This window comes from Sycon ciliatum, chromosome 2, assembly GCF_964019385.1.
Source record: "Sycon ciliatum chromosome 2, ocSycCili1.1, whole genome shotgun sequence".
In the NCBI taxonomy this organism is placed as follows: domain Eukaryota; kingdom Metazoa; phylum Porifera; class Calcarea; order Leucosolenida; family Sycettidae; genus Sycon; species Sycon ciliatum.
The window spans coordinates 4,006,034-4,028,140 of NC_088644.1; the positions used below are offsets into that span (position 1 = coordinate 4,006,034).

The 22,107-nt window shown below is 49.9% G+C and overlaps 1 protein-coding gene across 2 annotated transcripts; it reads left to right on the forward strand.

The window, feature by feature from the left end:
• Window positions 1–760: 760 nt before the first annotated feature.
• LOC135808308 (MAP kinase-interacting serine/threonine-protein kinase 1-like) lies at window positions 761–14,811 on the forward strand. Of its 2 annotated transcripts, XM_065321478.1 has the most exons (15): window positions 761–1,094; window positions 1,412–1,491; window positions 2,079–2,122; window positions 3,615–3,718; window positions 5,440–5,547; window positions 7,111–7,208; window positions 7,488–7,609; window positions 8,084–8,115; window positions 8,356–8,460; window positions 8,712–8,767; window positions 8,931–9,124; window positions 9,550–9,643; window positions 9,993–10,043; window positions 13,593–13,709; window positions 14,042–14,811. In XM_065321478.1, exons 1-15 carry the CDS (start codon window positions 899–901, stop codon window positions 14,381–14,383), a joined length of 1,743 nt encoding a protein of 580 aa, XP_065177550.1. In that variant the 5' UTR covers window positions 761–898; the 3' UTR covers window positions 14,384–14,811. The 2 variants fall into 2 exon arrangements, with proteins under 2 accessions (XP_065177550.1, XP_065177551.1); XM_065321479.1 differs by lacking the exons at window positions 761–1,094; window positions 1,412–1,491; window positions 2,079–2,122 and adding an exon at window positions 3,062–3,394.
• The last annotated feature ends 7,296 nt before the right edge of the window (window positions 14,812–22,107 follow it).

Consider the following 22,107-nt stretch of genomic DNA (forward strand, 5'->3'; position numbering starts at 1 on the left):
GCCCATTATGGCTATGGGCCCAGGTCCACAAGAAGGGATCGATACAGTCAGTACATCACCATGCAGTGACCATGGTGACTAGTGCAGCACCGCAGAGTTACACTTACAGTATACGTCGTACATGCACGTCTTGAGACGGACTGTCTGTACCGGGCATGCCGGCAGTGAACCATGTCGCCAGCTAGCTAGCTCCAGGCCTAGCTAGCGCTAGCGCCTGGGCCACATGCAAAATGCAGGGCCATGGACTTTTCAGGCTTTTTGAAGTGTAGCATAAAAAAAGAGTCTGAGGGTGCATGCTACACTACACTACAGCCATGCTATTACACTACAGACTACATCCATATCCACTACAACTTCAAGTCTACATACCAGTAGATCTACGCAGTAGTGGCAGTACAGACAGTAGATCTATCACTGGAGTGGAGTGGCATGCCATGGAAGTGTGTTGGTGTATCGACACTGACAAACTGTAGACTGAGTCTGTAGACTGTACTCTGTAGTCAGTTCAGCATTGCCATTGGCCTTGGCAGCAACTACATGAAACCGTGCCAGAAAGACGGCAGGCGTGCAGATATGGGACGCGTGACGACGCGATGCGAGCACCTGCCCGTATACGCGTACTTGCTGCATGCCGTCGACATGAGCTACTCAGCTGCAGGCACGCGACAGGTCTTGTGTTTCTGCAGAGCGCAGGGAATATCCCGAGCCTGACGCGACATGTCGCAGCTTCAACAAAACCAGCTGCAGCGCGAATGGAGCTGTCATTTCAACAACAATCTGGATCGGAGAAGGTAGAGGGGCCACTGTGGCCCTGTCGAATCGAGGGCGGTGATGGTGGTGTTGTACAACCATCAGGCGAGAGTTGGTTTGTTGCTGATGCGGCGCTTGCTACCTGACTATGTCCACTATGCTGACCGCCACCAGACCAGCAGCAGCAGTGTGCACCGGTGAACCGTGCCAACCCTCGGCCCCCACATTTGCACAAGAGATTTTTGCAGCAAGCCCCGACTCATCGCGTTATGCCCACCATCATCCATCATCCACAGCAGGCAGCAGTCACCATCCAACCACCCCCGGCTGCAATGCCTGCAAAGGTGAGGCATAGGCGCAGGCAATCAAGAGAGCGAGCGACCTTGTGTATGCAACGTCGAGTAATCAATATCATGGTTTAGGGAAGTGCTGTCAGAAGTTTTTGCTGGCACGGTGAAAACTACTGTGTTCTCTTCGCTGATCTGCTGAGTGCAATGTGGTCCTCAGCGACGTTCTTTCCGCGACTAGACGTTGCTAGTATCAGGTGCTCTTGTTGTTGTCCCTTGGCTTTGGAGTCAATTGTGTTTTGTCTTTGTATGCTAATGGTACGTGTTGTTGCTGCTGGCGTGCGTGTGTGTGTTTTTTCCCTTCGTCGACGCAGTGCCATGCATGGCATCTTCAACAACTCCTTTCCACCCCTCCGCACCAGTTGGCGTGACTGATTTCGGAAGTTCGGTCTCCGTAAGTATTCGGCCTTCCCTTGAGTACTCTGCTGTTGGAGTGCTGCCTAACATTCGCTGAATTATTTTGCGCGATGGTACACTCGACTTTCTGCTTCAGCGGCTATGTCCGCGGGTGTCACGGATTTGAAATTTTGCCTGCAAGCTGCATGTCATTGCACTTTTGAATGCAATGACCATGATGACTGAACTGTTCCCTGTCGCAGTCCGACCTAGCTAGCTTCGCATAGGCTTTTGACATACCGGTTATCATGATGAATGACTCAGATCAGTAGAACCTCTACATGTGATAGTTTTTGTCCGGGATGGCTTCTCTGCGCTCGTGCATGCTGCGCAGACGTTCTGTGTACATGTGTGTGTGTGTGTGTGCATGTGCGTGACATGTGAAGCTGCTCAGGCATTGAGGCATTGAACAGCGACAGTTTCAGGCGCATTCAGCGTGATTGAGTTTTTGGCTCTTCCGCTTTGCGAGCGGCGGCGGTATTTGATTTGTTGATGTGCTGTTGCAATCTTCGAGCTTCACGCGTTTCGAGTGACCGTTGCTTCGTTTCTTGTTTCTTCCATGTTTGACGATCTCACGTCTTGCAGACTAGTGATACAGTGGCTGCGGAGTCTTCCTCCTCCGTCTCATGGTAAGAATCTCAAAATCGCGTGGCATTTTGATGAAGACGTTTACAATGGTTTACTCCGCATGAGACAGTTGTGGCTTTTCATTTTAGTCGCGTGCAGCTCCCCGTCGCTTTTGTTCTTGCTGTTGTAGAATGCGGGGCCGGGGGTGGTGTATTTCTGTCCCGTGCCGAGTGGACTCAGTGGTGCTTTGAGTACGAGCTCTAATGTGCTTTAGCCACATCGTCCGTAATTACTTCTAGTGTGGCTCTCCTTCCCCTTGTCTTTATCCATCTCGGCTCGAAGGTTTTGGCTGTTGGGTTACATAGCCATTGGGTGACTACGGTAGTATATCTCTTCCTGTGTCATTCGCGTGCTGATAAGCTGAATCGAAAGTGTGTTGCCGGTGGTGGGCTAAAGAAAGCATCTCGACTGAATTCTATCAGTGCGAGTTTTTTGTTTCTTGTTCATGTGGAGCGTGTTCTGGTCAGGTATTCTCCTATGCTATTTCGTCGATCAGTTCGTACAACCGAGCGGCTTTGACCGGTGCTCCTGAGTGCTTGTGCCGCACTAATAGTCTATAACTGCATGATCCCTGCAAATAGCAATGTAGTCTTGCGGCAGTGCCTCTTCTCGCCGATTTCGCTAGGGGTTTCTAGGCCGGCCAGTGACAGCTGTTTGTTGTAGGCATCAGATCGAGACTGCTCCTATGTGTTCACCCTGTCGTTGAGGCTTGCAATGCCGGTTCCAGCCATAGCACGAGTACATGACTGTATCTACCATGTGACTGACTGGCAGTGACTAGACTGCTGTACGAGCTGAGGTCATCGTTTGCCATCGCCACGTGGAAACAGTAGAATAATTACGATACAGTTCATTAGTGACTCACATAATACTTATCCAGACTCCAATAGCACTGGGGCTAGGCAAAATGGGTATGTTGTAGGTATTGTCAAAGTCAGATCGAGCCCATATCGTTCCTGTCACAGCTGCTTTCGCGTGGTTAGACGCTCTACTGGCCACCGATGACTCTCCAGCTGAACTAGAGTTGGCAGCATCGCCCTAATCATTTCCTTGCTCAATGACTTCCACCGACCGAATCGCAGCCAACGCGATGATTGCTGACTCTCTGCCAGGATACTTCCATGCTGACTGTTGATTCCGTGTTGTGTGGACTGTACCACGACGACCTTCGTAGTCGCACAACGTATGCTCTGCTTGGGAAGGCTCTGCTTGAACGACGTATCATTCACAAGCACCCCATTAGTGATGTTGCTTTCCTGTACATCCTACTACTGGTAAAGAGCTGTTACATGGTTGTACTATTTACTGATGCAAAGTGGTGCTAACACCTACTGTGGAGTGTGATTTATTGATTTGTGCCAACTCTGTATCCATTTGTGACGGGTTTGCTTTCAGTTTCTGTTTCTCAGTTGACATTTTTTGGTCCGGCTTGTTGGATGTCGTGTGTGCGTGTGTATGCATGTGTGTGTATGCTGTGTGTGTATATATATTCAGCACCCCTAGCAGCAAGCCAGTAGCCATAACAGCACGTGCAGGTGATGCAGCACCCAACGACTACCCGTACTGCGTAGGTCAACTGGAAGATTCCCTTGATTCAGGTAAGCAACGGGGATGGAATAGACTGTTACCCCTGGTCAAACAACAACCACATGTATTTGTCTACGGCTAGTTTTGTTCAGACTGCTTGTGTTTGTCTATGATGCCATGACTCTCTTTAGCAGCAGCAGCAGCCGCCGAGCACTCTATCTACGGGAGCATGGGGCATAGGTGGGATTCATCCTGTTGAAACGCTAGTGTGTAGGGTGGTATGCATGATATCTCCTACACCCCAGATGACCCCTTGGCGCGTGGGTGGGCTACTTCAGTCAGGGCTACTTCAGTTGGATGTTTTCCAGGTTGAGTTTTGGAGGCATGCACCATGGTCTCATTACTTCAGGCTTCTTGAGCACCATCGGAAGAGAGTTTGTCGGATGTGAATGAGGGCAACAGCGGGAGCAGTGGCGGAATGCCAGAATGATGCGCCCCATTGCCCTTTTGCTACCATATGCTACTAACAGCCACAAGGGGACCCCACACAGTAGCAACACACACTCATATCCTCGTTGCTATTCACTAATACTATGAGGCTATGACCTTACCCCTAGTAGCAGGGTTTGCTGGGCTGCCATCCTGGGTTGGAGTCAGCTTAGGTGGTATTGCAGAATGAAGGAAACAACACAGTATCCACTGGTAGTGATTTACTGTGCAGGCAGAAAATTTCGTCGGTCAATAATTTCGTCCAACTCCAAAGAAAGGGAGTTCGTCTGGTTGTAAATTTCGTCCATGGATCATAAGAGTGTATTGAAAAGCTGGACAAATCGACATTAATCCCGCATTTAATTTAGTCCAAAACCTCCTTGGACGAAAAAGACGAAATTAAATTAATTCCAGACGAATATTAACTTTTCTGCATGTACAGTATAGGTAAATAATATTTGCATAATTATTTTCTGTGGTACAGCAGAGTTCTCCCTCATTTCCTTGCCCTGTGACCTGTGCCTAGGAAACAGAGTACTAGTAGGTTTTCCTGGTGACAGTATTTACTTGGAGAAACACTTGTGATCCTTCTTAGACTAGCATAGAACTTAGAAGCTGCTTATGACAGTAACTGAGCTAGAAGGAGGAGTCCCTTCTCAAGTTCTTAGCACGTGTAATTGGATTTTGTGGGTGATCAGGTAATTTAGCTTATCAGCTACCTGTAGCACCAGAAGTACTAGTAGCTGTCAGCCTGTACTGCTGTCTAGGTTGAGGAAAGCACCCCATTCCAACCCTGCGCACTCCTCCTCTCCTCTTATCAGCTGAGCGTGGCCCAGATATAGCTCAAGAAGGCCTTGTCAAGAGGCTGAAATAGTCACTTGATGGGCCAAAGTGCTGCACTTGGAACTGGGCCAGGCGGGTCAGTCCTTCAGAGAGTACTTACTGCACTGCTGGTCTACTTTATCTTCTCACTTATCTCCTTCCACTGCATGCACTGGTGGCAGTTGTATTGTATCTACTACAACTACACTACAGTACAGATCGGGTTACTGTTGGTGTTCCAGGCTAGACCGCTGCTGCTGACTGCCTGCAGGCCGCTGAGTGTTTCATAAGGAAGCATATTGGGCTAACTAAACAGTACTCTACATCTCTCTACCTGAGCCTCTTGCATTGAACCAATCAGGGAATAGCACTATTCACAAAGGCCCTCCAGAGTGATAATTATCATGATGAACAGTGAACATTATGTATTTTGCATGAACTGACCTTGTTGGCCTTTTGCGTCTGTGTGTATCCCATGCAGCCCTTAGCGAAAATAGTTTCAATGAGCATTCCAATACAAGTAAGAAGAAGAAGAAGAAGAAGCGACGTTTCAATGCAGATGCCAGCAATTTTGTCAATTCCTTTTATGGTAAGGATAACTGGTCATGTTCGTGTGATGGACGATTGGCTTTCTGGGCCTGGCCCATTTGCTGTGCTGTCACGTGTGCCATGTTAGCATGTTATCTTCTATTCTACTTGGAAGAAGAAGGAAGAGGTTTGGTGCGAGAGTGGCATGCACTGCTTCGAACATAATGCAATGGTTGTTGCGTGGAGTTGTGTGCTGGGACTTACCCGGGATGCAGTATGGGGGACTGGTCGTACACACAATCTGATGTACTTCAGCTATCCTACAGGGACTTTCCACACCGCTGGAGAGGTTTATGCCGTTGTAGATGGGAGGACTCATTGCACTTCACTTGTGGACTACTGTTACTATGTACTACCGGTAGTATTAGTAGTAGTAGTAGTAGTAGTAGTAGTAGTAGTAGTAGTGCAAGGCTAGTGTGATGTAGGACAATGCAGTGCCGGCAATGGAGCCTGTCCAAACAGCACATCCATTCCAAGGACACTACTCCATGTAGTACATCTAGTGACTAACACTTAACAGGATTACGGTGGTATTGTGTAAGGACTTTAGGTGGTTGCTCGGTGAGAGGGCTCCTCTGGTGCCAGCTTTATAGCACCTGGCAAGTGCAGTGTAAAATTTGATTCTGATTCTGACCAGCTTCCACTTGGGAAAACCCCGGCTGTGATGCAAGTGGTTGCACTTGGTTGTTTGATGGTGGCTCCTTCTATCTCTTGCCTATCATGTCAGAGATTTTGACAATGATATCATACGCTAAGTGCAGTGGGATTGTAGTGTTTACGGTGTTGGCCCGGCCAGTTGCGGTGTGTAGCTTGTGCATGTGTGCACTGCCAAGTGCCCTTCCCATGCTCCCTTCAGTGGTACTACCTTCCAATGCCTTGCTCCCAAGGAGTGGATGGAGCAGATAGGGCCACTGCGATTCCCTTGTCTTGCGCCTGTGATGTTCTTGTCATGCATTGCACATTTGACTGGGAAGTGTTGTGTGTGTGTGGCTCTGTACTCTGTAGTGCAAGGGAGCGGCAGAAGCAGTGGCACTTACACATACATGTAGATAATGTTGTTATCTGTATAGATTGCCTGTGTGGCAAGTGTTGTGTCGGCCCTGTGATGGCGAGAGTGTGTTGAGAGTGTGCGACATCGACATGGACCAGCTGTTGTCTTCGCTCAGTGTTTGTTGTAGCAGTTGACTGCGGCTGCTCAACAGGAAGGAATATATTTTGATGCATCTGATTTGCCCCTTGAATGCTGGTCTGGAGCCCGCGCCTCTCCTGGATTCGATTAGCTTCAGGGCATTCAAAAACAACAGACCCTCATTTGATGGTCCATCAACTACCAGGAACTTCCTTTGCCTGACACAATCTAATCTGAAGGGGGGGGGGGGGGGGTATACTTATACCCACACCACCTTGATGTAGAGAAGGGCTGCTTTGTTCCGACTTAGTTGTAGTAACTGCTGTATGTTGTATTTCGGAGTGTCTAACTACATTGAACATCCAGGACGCGGTTGTCTTTTCTTCCTGTTTTGGTGTCCACCTGCCTTGTCGTTCTTGTTGTTTGGTACTGCAGATCTGTATTACTTGACTGAAGACATCCTGGGAGAAGGAGCCCTATCCTCTGTACACACTTGCATTGAGAAATCTTCTGGCGAGGAATTTGCCGTGAAAGTAAGTTGTGCTACAGCATTGCCATGTCACGGCCGTTGTTATTGCTACTGACAAGTTCCTGCCACTACTGCTACTACTACTTGTGGCCGTGCGTGTGTGTTCTAATGTAGCCGTTGTGTAGGTTGGCACTCCCGGGTAAAGTAAGAAACTAGAGGACTTCTTTTTGCCTCTGCTGCGGCACATCTTTCTTGTAGACATATGTCTTCCTTTGTTGTTCTCTGTCATTATTGGTTCTATCAATTCTCTTCTGTCTTTTTTTGGTATTTTCTATTCCCACAGATTGTGAATTGTGTTTCGATTGATCATCGTCGACGTTTGCTGCGAGAAATTGAAATACTTCATCTCTGCCAGCACCAGAACCATGTTGTTCACCTGAAAGAGTACTTTGAAGCCGAAGATGCGTAAGTCTTCTCCCTTTTGCCTGCCAGTGCCATGTGGATAATGCTGAACACTGCGCTGGTGACATGCAGAAGTGTATCCCACTGTACTCACTACTCACTCTATTGCTCCATGCCAGTAGACACTGGTTCCAGGCTTGGTCTCTGCACACTACTGGACCTTGCTCGTTATGCTTGTGACTTATTCCTGTGTGTGTGTGTGTGTGTGTGTGTGTGTGTGTGTGTGTGTGTGTGTGTGTGTGTGTGTGTGTGTGTGTGTGTGTGTGTGTGTGTGTGTGTGTGTGTGTGTGTGTGTGTGTGTGTGTGTGTGTGTGTGTGTGTGTGTGTGTGTGTGTGTGTGTGTGTGTGTGTGTGTGTGTGTGTGTGTGTGTGTGTGTGTGTGTGTGTGTGTGTGTGTGTGTGTGTGTGTGTGTGTGTGTGTGTGTGTGTGTGTGTGTGTGTGTCATGTTGTGTTTGGGTCTTCCTGGCTTTGTGCAGATTTTTTGTCGTCTTTTTCAAGGCACAAGGAGGTAGGTTTTGCTATTTCATTTGCCTGGGTTTCAGTGAATACCTCTTGGGATTTCTAATTTGTTTGAGCCAAGTGAATTTTGGCTTTGTTTCCGTACTAATCTTTGGTGGCATGAAGTGCTCCTAACATGAAAATGTTGTTACCTGTCCAGGCCCAATTATTTGTTGGCTGCCATGGCCAAATTTGGTGCCTGTCCAGCACTAATTATAATATTTGTGCCATTTTCATAATGTCCGTACAGGCCCATTGCTGGAGCATATCAGACGGCGGCGTTGCTTCAGTGAAGATGAAGCCAGGGCGGTGACACTGGAGATAGCCGAGGCACTTGTTTTTCTTCATCACAAAGGTAAAGAGGGGACGACGAGAGCCGAGAAGACAATGATCATGTGTTGAGATGATGGGGATTACGATGAAATAGCGACACTCGTTTTTGATTCACATGATTCTGTAGCCATGGCTCAATGATACAAGTCACCAGGACTGGCCTCGGACCCGTCACCGAATATTTCCCGATGATGGGGATTCCAGTCTTTTCACGGAGACCTGTGTCTTGAATCTACTAAAGGTGGTGTGTGTGTTATTTGATTGTCTCAACAGGAATTGCTCATCGTGATCTGAAGCCTGCCAACATCCTATGTGAACGTAGTGATCAGGTAAGTGGCTCCAGCCATGTTGTTGTGATGTTGGTATAAGGTATTGAGCATGTTTCACTCCAGCTACACACGTCAGTGCTTGTTGCTTGCTACCCTTGGCTGGCTCGGGCAGTGTGTGCATCATATTCAGTAGTCTTCTGTGCTGTCTGCCGCTCCTGTCCAGGTCACTCCGATCAGGATTTGTGATTTTGATCTTGGCTCGAATCTATCCTCTTCGAAGTCGCCCACGTTCACACCACAGCTCGGAACACCTGTTGGCTCGTGTGAGTTCATGGCACCTGAAGTGATAGCAGCCTTTGCCAATCAAGACCTGACCTACGACAAGAAATGTGATACATGGAGTCTTGGCGTCATTCTGTAAGTTGCTGCTCGCTTGTGTTGCAGCAGTGACCGGTGCCCTAAAGTTGGTTGCTCGCGCTTGTGTGCGCGAGGGCCAGTGCCGCAAGCTGGTAGCATGTGCGTGTGTGTGTGTGTGTGCGCGCGTGTGCGTGTGTGTGCGCGCGCTTGTGCGTGCATGTGTGTGCATGCATGCGGGTGTGCGTGCCTGTGTGAACCTGCGTGTGTGTATCTGAGGGCCAATGCCTCAGGTTTATGATTTCAACGTGTTCAGGGAGTCATTTGTTAGGGTGTTTCACATCAAGTGGACACCTTTCTGAGCCCGGGAGCTTATTGTATTCGTATACGACTTTCAGGTGAAAACTGTGTTGCCAGCAGACTATACGTTGTGACCAGTGCAGGACTCACGGATGTTCTATGTGCTGTCTTGTGCGCATCGTCTGCAGATACATCATGCTGTCTGGGCGCCCTCCGTTTGGCGGAGGTTGTGGTGCGGAGAGCTGTGCGTGGGAAATGGGTGGTAACTGCGCGGAGTGCCAGGTTAGTGCCTTACTCCCCACACTGTGCAGCAGCCATTGTTGCATGTCCTTTGTCCAGTACGTCATGTGAACTTGCTTGTCAGTCATTGATTGCTAGTACCGTATTTCCCCGAATGTAAGTTGCACCTTTTTACACTATACTTCAAAACAAAGAAGGGGGTGCGACTTACAATCGAGTGTGACTTCCTACTTGTGTGAATGTATTGATACAATTTGGTTCAGACCTAAAAAGGCGGTGCGACGAATAGTCGGGGAAATACGGTAGTATTGTACTGTGTGGAGATGTGTAGAGATGGCTGGTGACCATGTCTCTCAAACATGATCTTTTCCTGCATTGTTTCCATGGACAGGATATCTTGATTGAGGCTATCAAGAATGGCGAAGTGCGCTTCCCAGAAGAGGTGAGGCGTTTTCTGTATTGCTACTCCTGCTTCTCCTGCTACTCCTGCTACTCGCTGGTCATCACGTAGTGTTGCGATTGTACTAGTAGTGGGTTTATGGCGAGTTAGATATGGAGATGAAGAGGGACAGTGTGTGTGTCTGTGTGCCTGTGTCTGTCTGTGTATGTATGTATGTATCAGGGATCGATTTATCCGGGTTCGCATCGCAGTTTGCGAATCAAAATTGACCTGCTGCGATTCGCTTTTCGTTTTTTGTCGCCCAAAACTGCGATGCACTTCGCGCAAATCGTCAACTGACTGTCGTAGATCTACAGAATACACTGCACTGAGTGGCCCGGGCCGTGCATGCAACTAGCCAGTACAGGTACACGCGCGCACTTCCAAGCAGGGAGTAGTAAAAATGTACTAGTAGTACTGGCACGATCCGTACTCCCTGCACCTGGCTGGGACCATTTCAGGCGCGCGCGGCTCACGGATCGCTTGTTCGTAATTTTGGACACTGGAAAGTGACTGGGTAAGTACGAGTGGTGTCTTTTGAAGTTCCGGTAGGGGCTCTACTCGTGATCGTAGTCGTAGTCGTACTGTGTGTTATGTAACGAAAAAACCGGTGGTGTGCCACTTTCAGCGTTACTAGTAGGCGCCTTGCACTGGCTGAAGTAAGTTTTTTCTTCCTTCTTTCACCAGGTTCACTCTCTGTTTAGCTGTTTGTTTCTGTTCGACAAGTCAAATAGATCGTTTTGTCAGTGTCTAAGACTCTTGAATATCGAAAGCTAACATGTCAGTTAATCTGACTACTGTGCAGAAGTGGGTAAAGGAACTGGACTCGCTAGGAGAGTGGGTTCGTTTGGGTGAGGAAAAAGGGAGAGTAACGCGAATATTCTGTGCGCTTTGTTCGAAGCATCACGATCGCCTGAGAGCTATCCGCAACTTCAGTGTCTCCTTTGTTGACGGCATCAGAGGAACTGCCCTGAAGAAGGACAATGTTGTGAAGCACTCGCGTTCGGATATGCACTCCAAGGCGCTGAACATGGAGCGAGCCCCAACGAAAACTCTGACGCAGATTTTCAAGTCCACACCGCTTGGAAAAGCAATGGCAACTGCGTCTAGCGAGGAGTCGGTCAGGTTGGGCAAGCTGTTCGACGTTGCCTACATGATGGCTAAGGAGGAAATGCCATTCACAAAGTACCCTTGCATCGTGGAGCTTGAGAAACGCCACGGAGTATCGCTTGGTACTGCCTACAGCACAGACAGAAAGTGCAAAGAATTCACGTGCGTGATTGGCGATACATTGAAGGACGATGTGGTTGCTGCAGTCCGGCGGTCGCGGTATTTGGGAGTGCTGATGGACGGCTCCACGGATTCGAGCGTGGTGGAGAACGAGCTTATCTACGTCTTGATGGTGGATAGCAATGGCAAGCCTGACTGTTGTTTCTTCACAATGAAGCACGTTCCCAGCGCTACCGCAGCAGGGATCAAGCAGTTGCTTGAACAAGCATTTGCTGACATTGGAGTCGACCTAGCTGACAAGCTGGTTAGCATCTGCGTTGATGGAGCAGCAGTCAACCTTGGTGTTAACCGTGGACTGGCTGCTTTGCTCAGAGGAAACTCGCCATGGCTAGTGGCTATTCATTGCATGAATCACCGTCTTGAGCTGGCCGCAAAGGACGCATTCAGCAACACCTTCATGGACGACGTCAGCACGATGTTGATGAACCTCTACTACGCGTATGAGAAAAGTCCTAAACGCCTGAGAGAGTACCGAGAGATGGCTGAGGAGATGGAGGAGGCTGTGCGAAAGCCAGAAAAGGCCTGTGGAACTCGATGGGTGCAGCATAAATCCAGGGCCATCCAAACCCTAATCCTCGGCTATGGCGTTATTGCTCGTCATCTGCAAGCCATGTCGTCTGACGAATCATCACTGAGGCCAGCTGACAAGGTGAAGTTCGGGGCATACCTGAAGAAGCTGACAAGCTTCAAGTTCGTCCTTCACCTGCTGTTCTTCGACAGTCTAGTCAACCCTCTTGCAGCTCTGTGTTGCTGCTTGCAAGGTTCAGCGGCTGATCTTCAGTTCGCATCCGCCAAACTGAAGGCGTTCCGGACTACCCTGCAGAAGTTACGAGAAGAGGACACTGCAGCTGAAACAGAGCTGGCCAAGTTTGTGTCGGCAGCTGCTGACCCCGAGCACCGTGTATTCAGAGGCGTGAAGCTGAATCACGCAACCGATGCCGTGCTTCACGCATTCAACGATGGGCGTTCAAGGTATATTGACAGGCTCAACAACTGTGTGGCTAACCGGTTTGATGATCTGGAGAAGGAAGACGCCATGAAGGGCATCTCTCTCTTGGATAGCCGCTCCTGGCCTGCGGATAGCGCTGACCTTGAAGAGTTTGGTACTGCTGACCTCACGGCAGTGGTTGAAAAGTTCAAGCCGTTGCTGGAAAAGAACAAAGTGTCGGTCAGTTCCATCAGCAGCGAGTGGGTAGCTTTCAAGGCCTACTCCAATGAGTCTCTTCGGCACTTGGATAACATCTGGCAGCTGCTCCTCACGCACTACCGGGAGACATTTCCAAACCTCTGCCATGTCATTGAGCTGCTGCTGGTGTTTCCAGTCAGCAATGCCAAAGTGGAGCGTGGATTCAGCACTATGCGGAGGATCAAGACTGACTGGCGGTCTCGGCTTTCGGAGGAGACGATGGACCATCTGATGCGGATCAGCACTGACGGTGTGGCTTTCTCCGAGTTTGACTCGGCACCTGCTGTACGTCGGTTCTTCAGCACACCCCGGCGACCAGATGCAACGCCGTACGGACCCCGTAAGAGAAAGCATGGTGAGGTGGAGCAACTGGATGTCTCCGACAGTGACTCTGAGTAAACGCAGCAAACTTACCTGTGCCCATCACCCCTCACTGCTGAAATATCTGTTTTTTGATATAGTGTTTTGAATTGGTTTTTTTGCTGCTGGGGGTCTTCTCTTCTTTTCGTTATATTTTCGCCTTTGTTTCTCGCTTCTTCTTTCAGATGATCCAATCCCAGTGTTTTTCTTCACGCTTGCAGGTTTTGAGACATAAAACATAAAACATGCATGCGTAAACTTGACAACAAATTATGAAATCTCTTGATTCGCACAGCAATTATAAATATCTAAAGTTATGCTCAGCGGCTGCACATCATTGGACAATGGTTATACATGTATCTGTCACATCACGTGCCTACCAGCCTGTGATTACGTCTAGTAGACATTGCTGGTCTTTTCTGCACAAATTCATGTGATATGGCTGGAAAATGGATGAAAAAAAACTGCTAATCAATACTGGGAGTTGCTAATCGACTCTGAATTTGTGTAGCAGTGACTGCTACGCAAAAAAAAAAAAGTAAATCGATCCCTGATGTATGTATGTGCATGTGTACGCTTTCAATGTGATCTTTACTGTGCTGATACGTGTTCTCGTAGAGGTAACTCTTCCTATGATCGTATTGAGCATGAATGCTGATGCGAAGGCTCGCACAGCATGGCTTATTTGTATTTCTCCTGTGTTATGCTAACACCAGGACTGGGAGAATGTTTCCGAAAGTGCCAAGGACCTGATCCGAGGCTTGCTAACACAGTGCCCCCGAAAGCGTCTTAGCTCGTCTGAGGTGCTGGAGCATCCATGGATGACACAACAGGTGGGGTTACGTGATGACACGTGTGTGTGTGGGGGGGGGGGGGGGGGCTTTTGTACGTGTCATTCGTCTAGGTTGATGCGGGCATGGATGTTTCGCATGGCACACCTTCATACTACTACTTGCATGCGTTATCAGCTTTTTGTACATTTCAACATTTGTGCGTACCTACGTTTGATGGCGAGTCTTGCTCCAAACAGTCTCATGTACATTCTGCTTTGTGTGGAATTCTACAAGTACGTGTATGTTAAACTTTGTGCTATATCCTGTGTTGTTGTTGTTGTTGTTGTTGTTGTGGTCGTCGTCGTCGTCGTCATTGTTGTTGTTCTGCGTAGGTCAGTACCACGCCGTTGAACACTACACATAACCTGAACAAGCACGGTACGCAGACGCACGCCATTCCGCGCCTGCTGATGGCATACAGCGTGTCCAACTTTGCACCGAGACCGATTCCAACTCTGTCACCCATGGACTTCACCAGTGCCGACAACAACGAGTCCAGTGTAGACGCTTTGGGCCGCTTGCCTGGTGCCAGGAAATGGGGCATACGAGATACACAATCTTCTCCACCTTATTTCTACTACAGGCACCTGACGGAAGCCGTTCAAACTGCTTTCTCCAATCCTGAAGACGTGCCGGAGCCTGACATCTTCGGAGTGCCGCTTGAACTCCAATAGCAAGCGGAAATTCGCTACCGATAATTGCTGGCGTGTTGAAGAGTGTTTTGTGTGAGTGAGTATGATGTGAACTATGTGCAATTTCTGATTCTAGAGTGCGAGCATGCGTGTGTGTGTGTGCGCACGCAAATGTCAGTCCCATGGTGGCCACTTACGGTACATCTGCCGCATTTCTTCTCTGGCAGCTTGTCTTCTGCGTCTGCCTGTGTGGCATCTTCAAGATGTACCCACAGTATCACAGTTTCCTCTACTCATTATTACACCCGTGTATCACATTATAGATAGCTAGAGTGGTTTTGGCTATTGTGAGCCAATGTTCGTCGAAAGCACCGACCAACTGCTTTGCCATATCTTACCCAAACACATCATATGATCAATAGTGGAATTCCCCGGCCTCAGTATCTTGGCAATTATATTTCATCCCTCGGTCTCCCCCCTCGCCCTTGACGTGTCCAGGTTTAGCTAGCCTTCCTATGAAGTGTGAACACTGGTAGTGTGCAACGCTGTGCTTTTACTCTTTCTTAGCTAGGCGTACGTCGTATAGAGAACTAGTCGTTTGTGAGCCGTGAAGATTTGAGCAAACATCCGTTGGATAGCAAACGGGTATCCCCACTTTACAATTTTGTACCCTCTCCCCTGCCCCATAAGCCCAGGACCTTCTTTCTCTGCCCATCTAGAGCCCTAGGAACATGTTTATCATCCTATCAAGTACTAGCAAGACGACTTCTACTAATCACTATCCGAATTCCAGAAGAATACTTCGATTATAGTACCATAATAACTTTAGTGGAGTGCAATCAATATCTCTGCCTTATAATAATACTCAATGCAACATAGAAAAAGGACGATTAATTTTGGTTGCTGGATGATTGGCCTGTTGTGTGTTGTGCACCCGGGCCATGCTCGTATCAGGTGTCCGGTTTGAGGGCTGGGCCGTGGTTGCTCTGGAGGGGTTTACTCTCCTCTTTTTTTTTAGAAAGGAATGGGATCCTCCTGTGAAAGGAAAGGGACATGTGGATACAAGTTTTTCCCCGCAGAAAACCAGATGGCTTGTTAGGAGATTGTAGGCAACAGCACACCGAGTGCATGAAAGCTACAAACAGGTCTGCGGTCCTGATGTCAGAGGGGAGTAATTATGAATTATGATTATGAGTCCCTCTCTTGTGTGTTTGTATAAAGTATACAAACAAACGAACAAGAGAGGGACTCATAATAAAACTTATAAGCACCACGCCCATCGCCAGAGTACTCGTACAGGTAGTAAAATGTACGAAACGCTCAGGCAACTGACTCAGTACCGCAACCGCTACCACCACCACCACCACCAGCAGCTAATTATGGTGCCATCGTGAGAATAAAGAATTCAACAACAACTCGTATGGCTCGTTTTAAAAGTGTTTCGCAATATTGCATGATGCTACCGGTATTTTGTATATAGAATTCCCATTCCGTTTTTGCTTTAGTGTAGCCCTGAGGTCGACTCACCTACTGAAGTATTTATTTTCTACCCTTCCTCTCTCCGTATTTCTGCCCCCCCCCCCCCCCCTCTCATTCTCCCTGTTGTCCACTCCACATGTATCAAAGGAGGCGAGACGTTTTAAAGGGGAAGTTAAGGCAAAAATTAAAATTTCACCAGTTGTAGTCTTCGGGGTGCTGAGTCGAATGGTCTTGGTCCGAGGAAGCTGAGACGCTTCCTTCCTACTTGAATCCCAATCGAACTCGCACACTTCCACTGAAACTGGGTGACTGCGCCCTACTAGATGGGGATTTGTATGCAAAATGTCACTAAAAGCGCCATTTCGTTCTTATAAAAGCACGGATGACCGCGATTGGCCCATATGTTGTAGTCTTTTGGACGCTGAGTCGACTGGTTTTGGTCCGAAAAGGCTGCGAAGCAGCGTTCCTCCTTTATTCCCAATCGAACATGGTCGAACAAGTGGTCACGTGCTGCTGCGTACACCAGTCACCTGGTCACCGTGCCTGCAGGGTACAACTATGTTACTTACTAGCCTGTTTGACCTTTTTTAGGTGCAGTCCTGTCACTCGAGTTGACCTCGAGTTGAACCTTGGTGTGAAAGTTGTCGCCTGCTGGCGTGGTGACCAGGTGATTTGGGCACCCAGGAGCACGTGACCGCTTCTTCAACCATGTTCGATTGGGAATAAAGGAGGAACGCTGCATCGCAGCCTTTTCGGACCAAAACCAATCGACTCAGCGTCCAAAAGAGTACAACATATGGGCCAATCGCGGTCATCCGTGCTTTTATAAGAACGAAATGACGCTTTTAGTGACATTTTGCATACAAATCCCCATCTAGTAGGGCGCAGTCACCCAGTTTCGGTGGAAGTGCGCGAGTTCGATTGGGATTCAAGTAGGAAGGGAGCGTCTCAGCTTTCTCGGACCAAGACCATTCGACTCAGCACCCCGAAGACTACAACTGGTGAAATTTTAATTTTTGCCTTAACATCCCCTTTAAATAAACTTCTACAACAACAACAACAACTCTTACTGGCCACAGGCCATCGTGAGAATAAAGATTTGAACCAGCAACAGCAACACACTGACAACCACCGTTGAACAACAGCATCAGCATCAGCAGCAGCAACGACGACGACGACGAAAGATTAGAAACAGTGAAAAACAGCACTACAGACAACATTGTTCAAGTACATGTAGTACTTTTTTTTTTTTTTTTTTTTCGGGTAACGGCCTCTTTTACGGGCAAAATAAAGTCATGTAGATGTGAAAAAATTTGAGATACCATGAAAGGTAAAATAGAATTTTATTCAAGTACAATACATTGGGAAACTCCAAGAAATTCCACGTAAAACAGACGGAATTCAGTTTTCAATGGCCGATGCCAACCCCAGCACCATCCTGCGTCGACAGGCCTGTCAGGCGCCTTCTAGACCCGCGTAACCGGAGGTCGACCGCATGGATCACTGCAAATTGGCTGCGAACTCGCACCCAAGCCATGATGATTGAAAATGGCTTGTCCCACTTGAGGGCGAGGCGACCAGCAAGTCGCTTCTGATAGCTGGCGTATTCGCGATGTAGCACCCCATCCGTGGAACAAACCAGTGGTGTGAACGACCCACGGAGGTCCTCGGAGGCCTGACGATACTTCTTTTTCTTCGCGTTAGCAGCGCGGTTGGAAGTAGCTTCCCAGGATGAATGGGAGTAACTTGGTGCGTTGGCATCAATGATGCGATTATCAAAAAACGCCACCCTGTTATCCTCCCACACACCCCGGGCAAGCCAATCTGCCCGAAGAGCAGGCTGCCCCGTCCGATCACCCTCCGGCACCATGATCGGCTCAACGACAACACCACCGAATGCCATATCAGCTAGCTTTGCATCGCTATCACGCAGATCATTGTGGCCTCGCTTGATAAGTCCACCTTTCGGGCAGTCAAGGCCATGCTGGAGAGAGAAGGGCTTCCCGCAACCATCACATTGCGCTGGCAGGGCAAGCGGCTGCCGACCATAGCGGATGGCAAGTTGATCGCGGAATTCTGTACTCGACAGATCATACCCCTCGCGCTTCAGGGGCAACACCGTAAGCCATCCGGAGGCATTTCCCCGTTCGATGCGGGAGAGGGTGCGCTGCTCAAGCTGTGGCAGGTCACTGAGAATTGATTGGCTGATTTCAGCGGAAATCATGGCACATCTCGTTCCCTGCTGATTTGGCTTGTGATGCGGCGACAGTGAGCGCTGTGATCATTTACGTTTACGGGGTTACCAGATTGGATGGAGTTGCGCAGGATGTCAGTTGCGTTTCTCGAATTCTGGTAAGCCTGGGGTGCTGTGTGGACAGGATCGGCCAAAGCCAAGCCACCATACTTGACTGGTAGGGTGAGGAGCTGGTGTTCCCGAGGAAGAACCTCCCGCCCAAGGATGGCTGGGGCAAATTGCTCCAGGATGACGTCTCGAAGCGGAGCAAACTCCTCCTCAAGACCCTGGACAACACGCTGCAGGTATGACCACTCACATGAGAGCGAGCGATTCAACGCACAATACGCCGACTGGGGGTATTTCCTGGCAGCAGCGGCAAGGCAATTGACACTGCTCACCCACGTCTCCACTCTCTCCTTGACAAACGATTTCACTCCGTCAGGTTCACCGATACAGCCTCCTAGGAAACGGGCGGATGTGGCTACTTGGATGTTCAGATCCCCAAAGATATCATTAGCTTGCTGAACGAGATCCGGGGAAACAATAATGATACTCTTTGTCGGCTCAACTTGGTAGCCGAAAGCTTCACCCTGATCGATAAGGCGGTCGAGCCACTTCCTGATGTTGCGCAACCGTCCCGCACAAGAAGAATCATCAGCGTACCAGTTTTGAGTGTGCTGGCTGGGTTCCTTCAAACTCTCAATCAGAGGGTGCAGACCAATGGCATACATTAGCATAGCCAGGGGACATCCTTGAGTAGTACCTTCCCGGCTGAGAAGGGTATGGACCTCAGATGTACAGGAACCTTTCAAGATGATCACAGCGTACCCACGGTAGGCGTTGAATAGAAACCTTGCGCATCTCGGCCAGAGCACCCGGCAGTTCCATAGGGCCGCGGGACGGCTTAGCGAGTTAAATGCATTAGCTGCATCGACAAGAAGGAGTCCTTCGGTGTCATCCTCGGTGAAAACGTCGCTCATAGCATGAACAGCTGCCTCAATCCCAGCTTTTGCACCCGAGCATAGCTGGTCAGCCCCACAGACCTCCTGGACATCAATTCCCGTAGCAAGGGCCATGGCCTTTGCCTCAATGCACTGCCTGCATTCGCCCACTCCGATTGGCCGCACTCCTCGTAGCTTGTCCAGTGCAATGCCTCTCCGAGCAAGGAATGCTCGCATGTTGCACCAAGGCACGATTCCATTTGCATGTCGACGGGTTGAGGCGGCCACAGCTTCCCGCAGGCGACTGCTGGCGTTGCCATGGGATAGCAAGAACGTTCTCCACTGCTCAGAGTTGGTCCCACTGGGACCGGCACTGCCGAAGAGTCGACGGGCCACCTGTTCAATCATTGCACCAGTGATATGAACATCCTCCAGCAGGGGCAGATCCTCGCACTCAAGGAATGCTCTTGGATCGGCGGGTTGTTGCTCCGGGTGTTTCTCTTGCAGCACATCGTGCACGGTCCTACCAAGTGGGCTAGCCTTGCCATGAGCCTCACCACCAGGGTCCAGTACACCTCCACCACATCGATCTGTGATTAGACGCACCGCGGATCTGACCCTGCCTTCGAGCATAAGACGGTTGAAGGTCCGCTCTATTTGCTCTGGCGACATAGGACACATGCTGGTCGGCAGCTGAGTATCACACCGTTGAGCCTCACGCAGTAGTTCAGAGAGGTGACCATTCTCCCACATATCCATCCGTCTTGTGAGGAGTGACCGGATGTCCTTTCCTTTGCGAATAGACTTGTTACGTTGCAGAACGAGAGCAGTGAAAAGAAATTCACACTCTGAAGGTTGTTGGCTATTGTTGCATTTTTCTATTTCTTCAGCTAGTCAAGTGGCAAAATGTTGGCAAAGCGTGTTCCGACCCCTCCGTCGGGCAGGCCATATTGCTTCCCATGCAAAGCTACCGCTTTCCACCACATTTGCCTGATTTCACAATCCGGACCACCGTCGGAGTTGACCAGTTCAGCACCAAACGCTCTCTGAAATTTTGCGCTCAGGAAGGCAGTATTGACTGCATCATTATCAAATTCAACTATGGCCTCGGTGACGGCGGTGTCGTTGGAGCCCGGTTCGACCATAGGTTGGGCCTGCGACCCGGCAAGTTCCGTCAACAGCTGGACTTCAGAGTCAGAGGGTGACGCCGCGAGTTCACCTACAACACTTTGTAGCGGCGGGTTAGCCCTCGGCCTCAGCGGGTCTCCAGCCGTTGAGACATTTTCCGCTGAGACAGTCTCCGCTGCGTCAGCTACGACAGCTGTTTGAATCGGTACGGTTCGGTTTGAGCATTTCTGCTTCCTGTCAGAAATGCAATTAGTGCAGGAGCGACTTTCCTGTCGGCATGAGCAATTTGTTTGGCAGGTCCCATTCCCGGAGCAGGGGCAGCACCGGCGTCCTTTGGGACATGGACCCTTCTCACTACTCTTGTCAGCCATACAGGCAACGCTCGCCACGACTACACTCGCATACAGCAAAGCAGTCAGCGCAGAACAGTCGAAGCAGAACCAGTCCTACATGTAGTACCGGTGGTGAAGCCTGACGACTACGATGAAGCTGTCCAGCTGTTCGACGGCACAGGCATCCACATCACCGCCACAGGCAACCGCTACCTGGGTTCAGCCATAGGCACACCTGCGTTTGTCGAAGACTACGTACACGAGAAAGCCCGGGACTGGTGTGGGCAGGTCGAATCACTGACATCAACCGCCCTGCCTCAGCCACACGCAGCCTATTCTGCTTTCACCCGAGGCCTCTCCAGCCGCTGGTCTTTCCTCTGCCGGGTACTCGAAAGTGCGTCTGCTGGCCTTGCTTCACTGGAGCGGGTCATTGCCACGAAGCTCCTCCCAGCTCTCACAGGCCAGGAAATCAGCTCTGAGCTCCGCACCCTTTTCTCCTTCCCCTGCCGGAACGGTGGTCTAGGAATATTGGATCCCACCTCTCTGTCGGCCCAGTACCAATCCTCACGTGCCATCACTGCTCCTATGGTTGCCAACATCCTCACCCAGAGTTTCAACCTGGGCGACTCTTTGGCAGAGGTCGCCAGCCTGAAGGCCTCTAACCGCAAGGATGTGAAGGCAGCTGCCACGGAAGCCCTTCGCCAATTCACCGCCCGAGCCTCCTCTGCCCTCCAGCACTCCATCAACCTTGGCAGTGAGGCGGGTGCGTCCAGCTGGCTCACGTGTCGCCCCCTCAGTCGGCATGGGTTCAGCTTGTCAAAATGTGAATTTCGCGATGGTCTGGCATTGCGGTATGGCTGGCACCCTGCACGGCTCCCTTCTACTTGTGTCTGTGGTGCCACCTTCTCTGTGGAGAATGCTCTCTCTTGCCCCACTGGTGGTTTCCCGACGCTTCGCCACAATGAGGTACGGGACATCATCGCTGGCCAACTGAAGAAGGTGGCACACAGCGTAGAAGTAGAGCCTCATCTCCAACCCCTCACCGGCGAGCTTTTCCGCTACCGGACGGCGTCCACCGAGGATCAAGCCCGTCTGGATGTGGCGGCGAGTGGCGTGTGGGGAGGACGGTTTGAACGCGTTTATCTTGATGTACGGGTGTTTAACCCTTTTGCTCCTTCAAACCGTTCCTCTTCTCTCGCTGCTCGCTACCAGAGCCATGAGCGAGAGAAGCGTCGCAGGTATGGTCAGAGGGTGCAAGAAGTTGAGCGAGCCTCCTTCGTACCTGTCGTATTCTCAGCCACAGGTGGAGCCGGTCGAGCTGCTTCCGCTCTTCTCAAGCGAATTGCTGCTCTGTCTGCTGAGAAATCCGGAGAGCCATACGCAATGGTGATGGCGTTGCTGCGTTGTCGTCTTGGTTTTGGTCTCCTGCGTGCCAGTGTTGCCTGCCTTCGTGGTGCCCGGCGGATGCGCCGCGTCAATGATCAGTCTGCTGTCCTCGCAAACGCGGAGGCTGCATTGATTTAACTTTCTTTGCAACTCCTGCAGTCTAGTACTGAGAAAAAAAAAAAAAAAAAAAAAACATGTGGTACCGGTACATGTACTCGTGAGTCGTACACGTACAGCACATGTACACGTACAGCACATGTACAC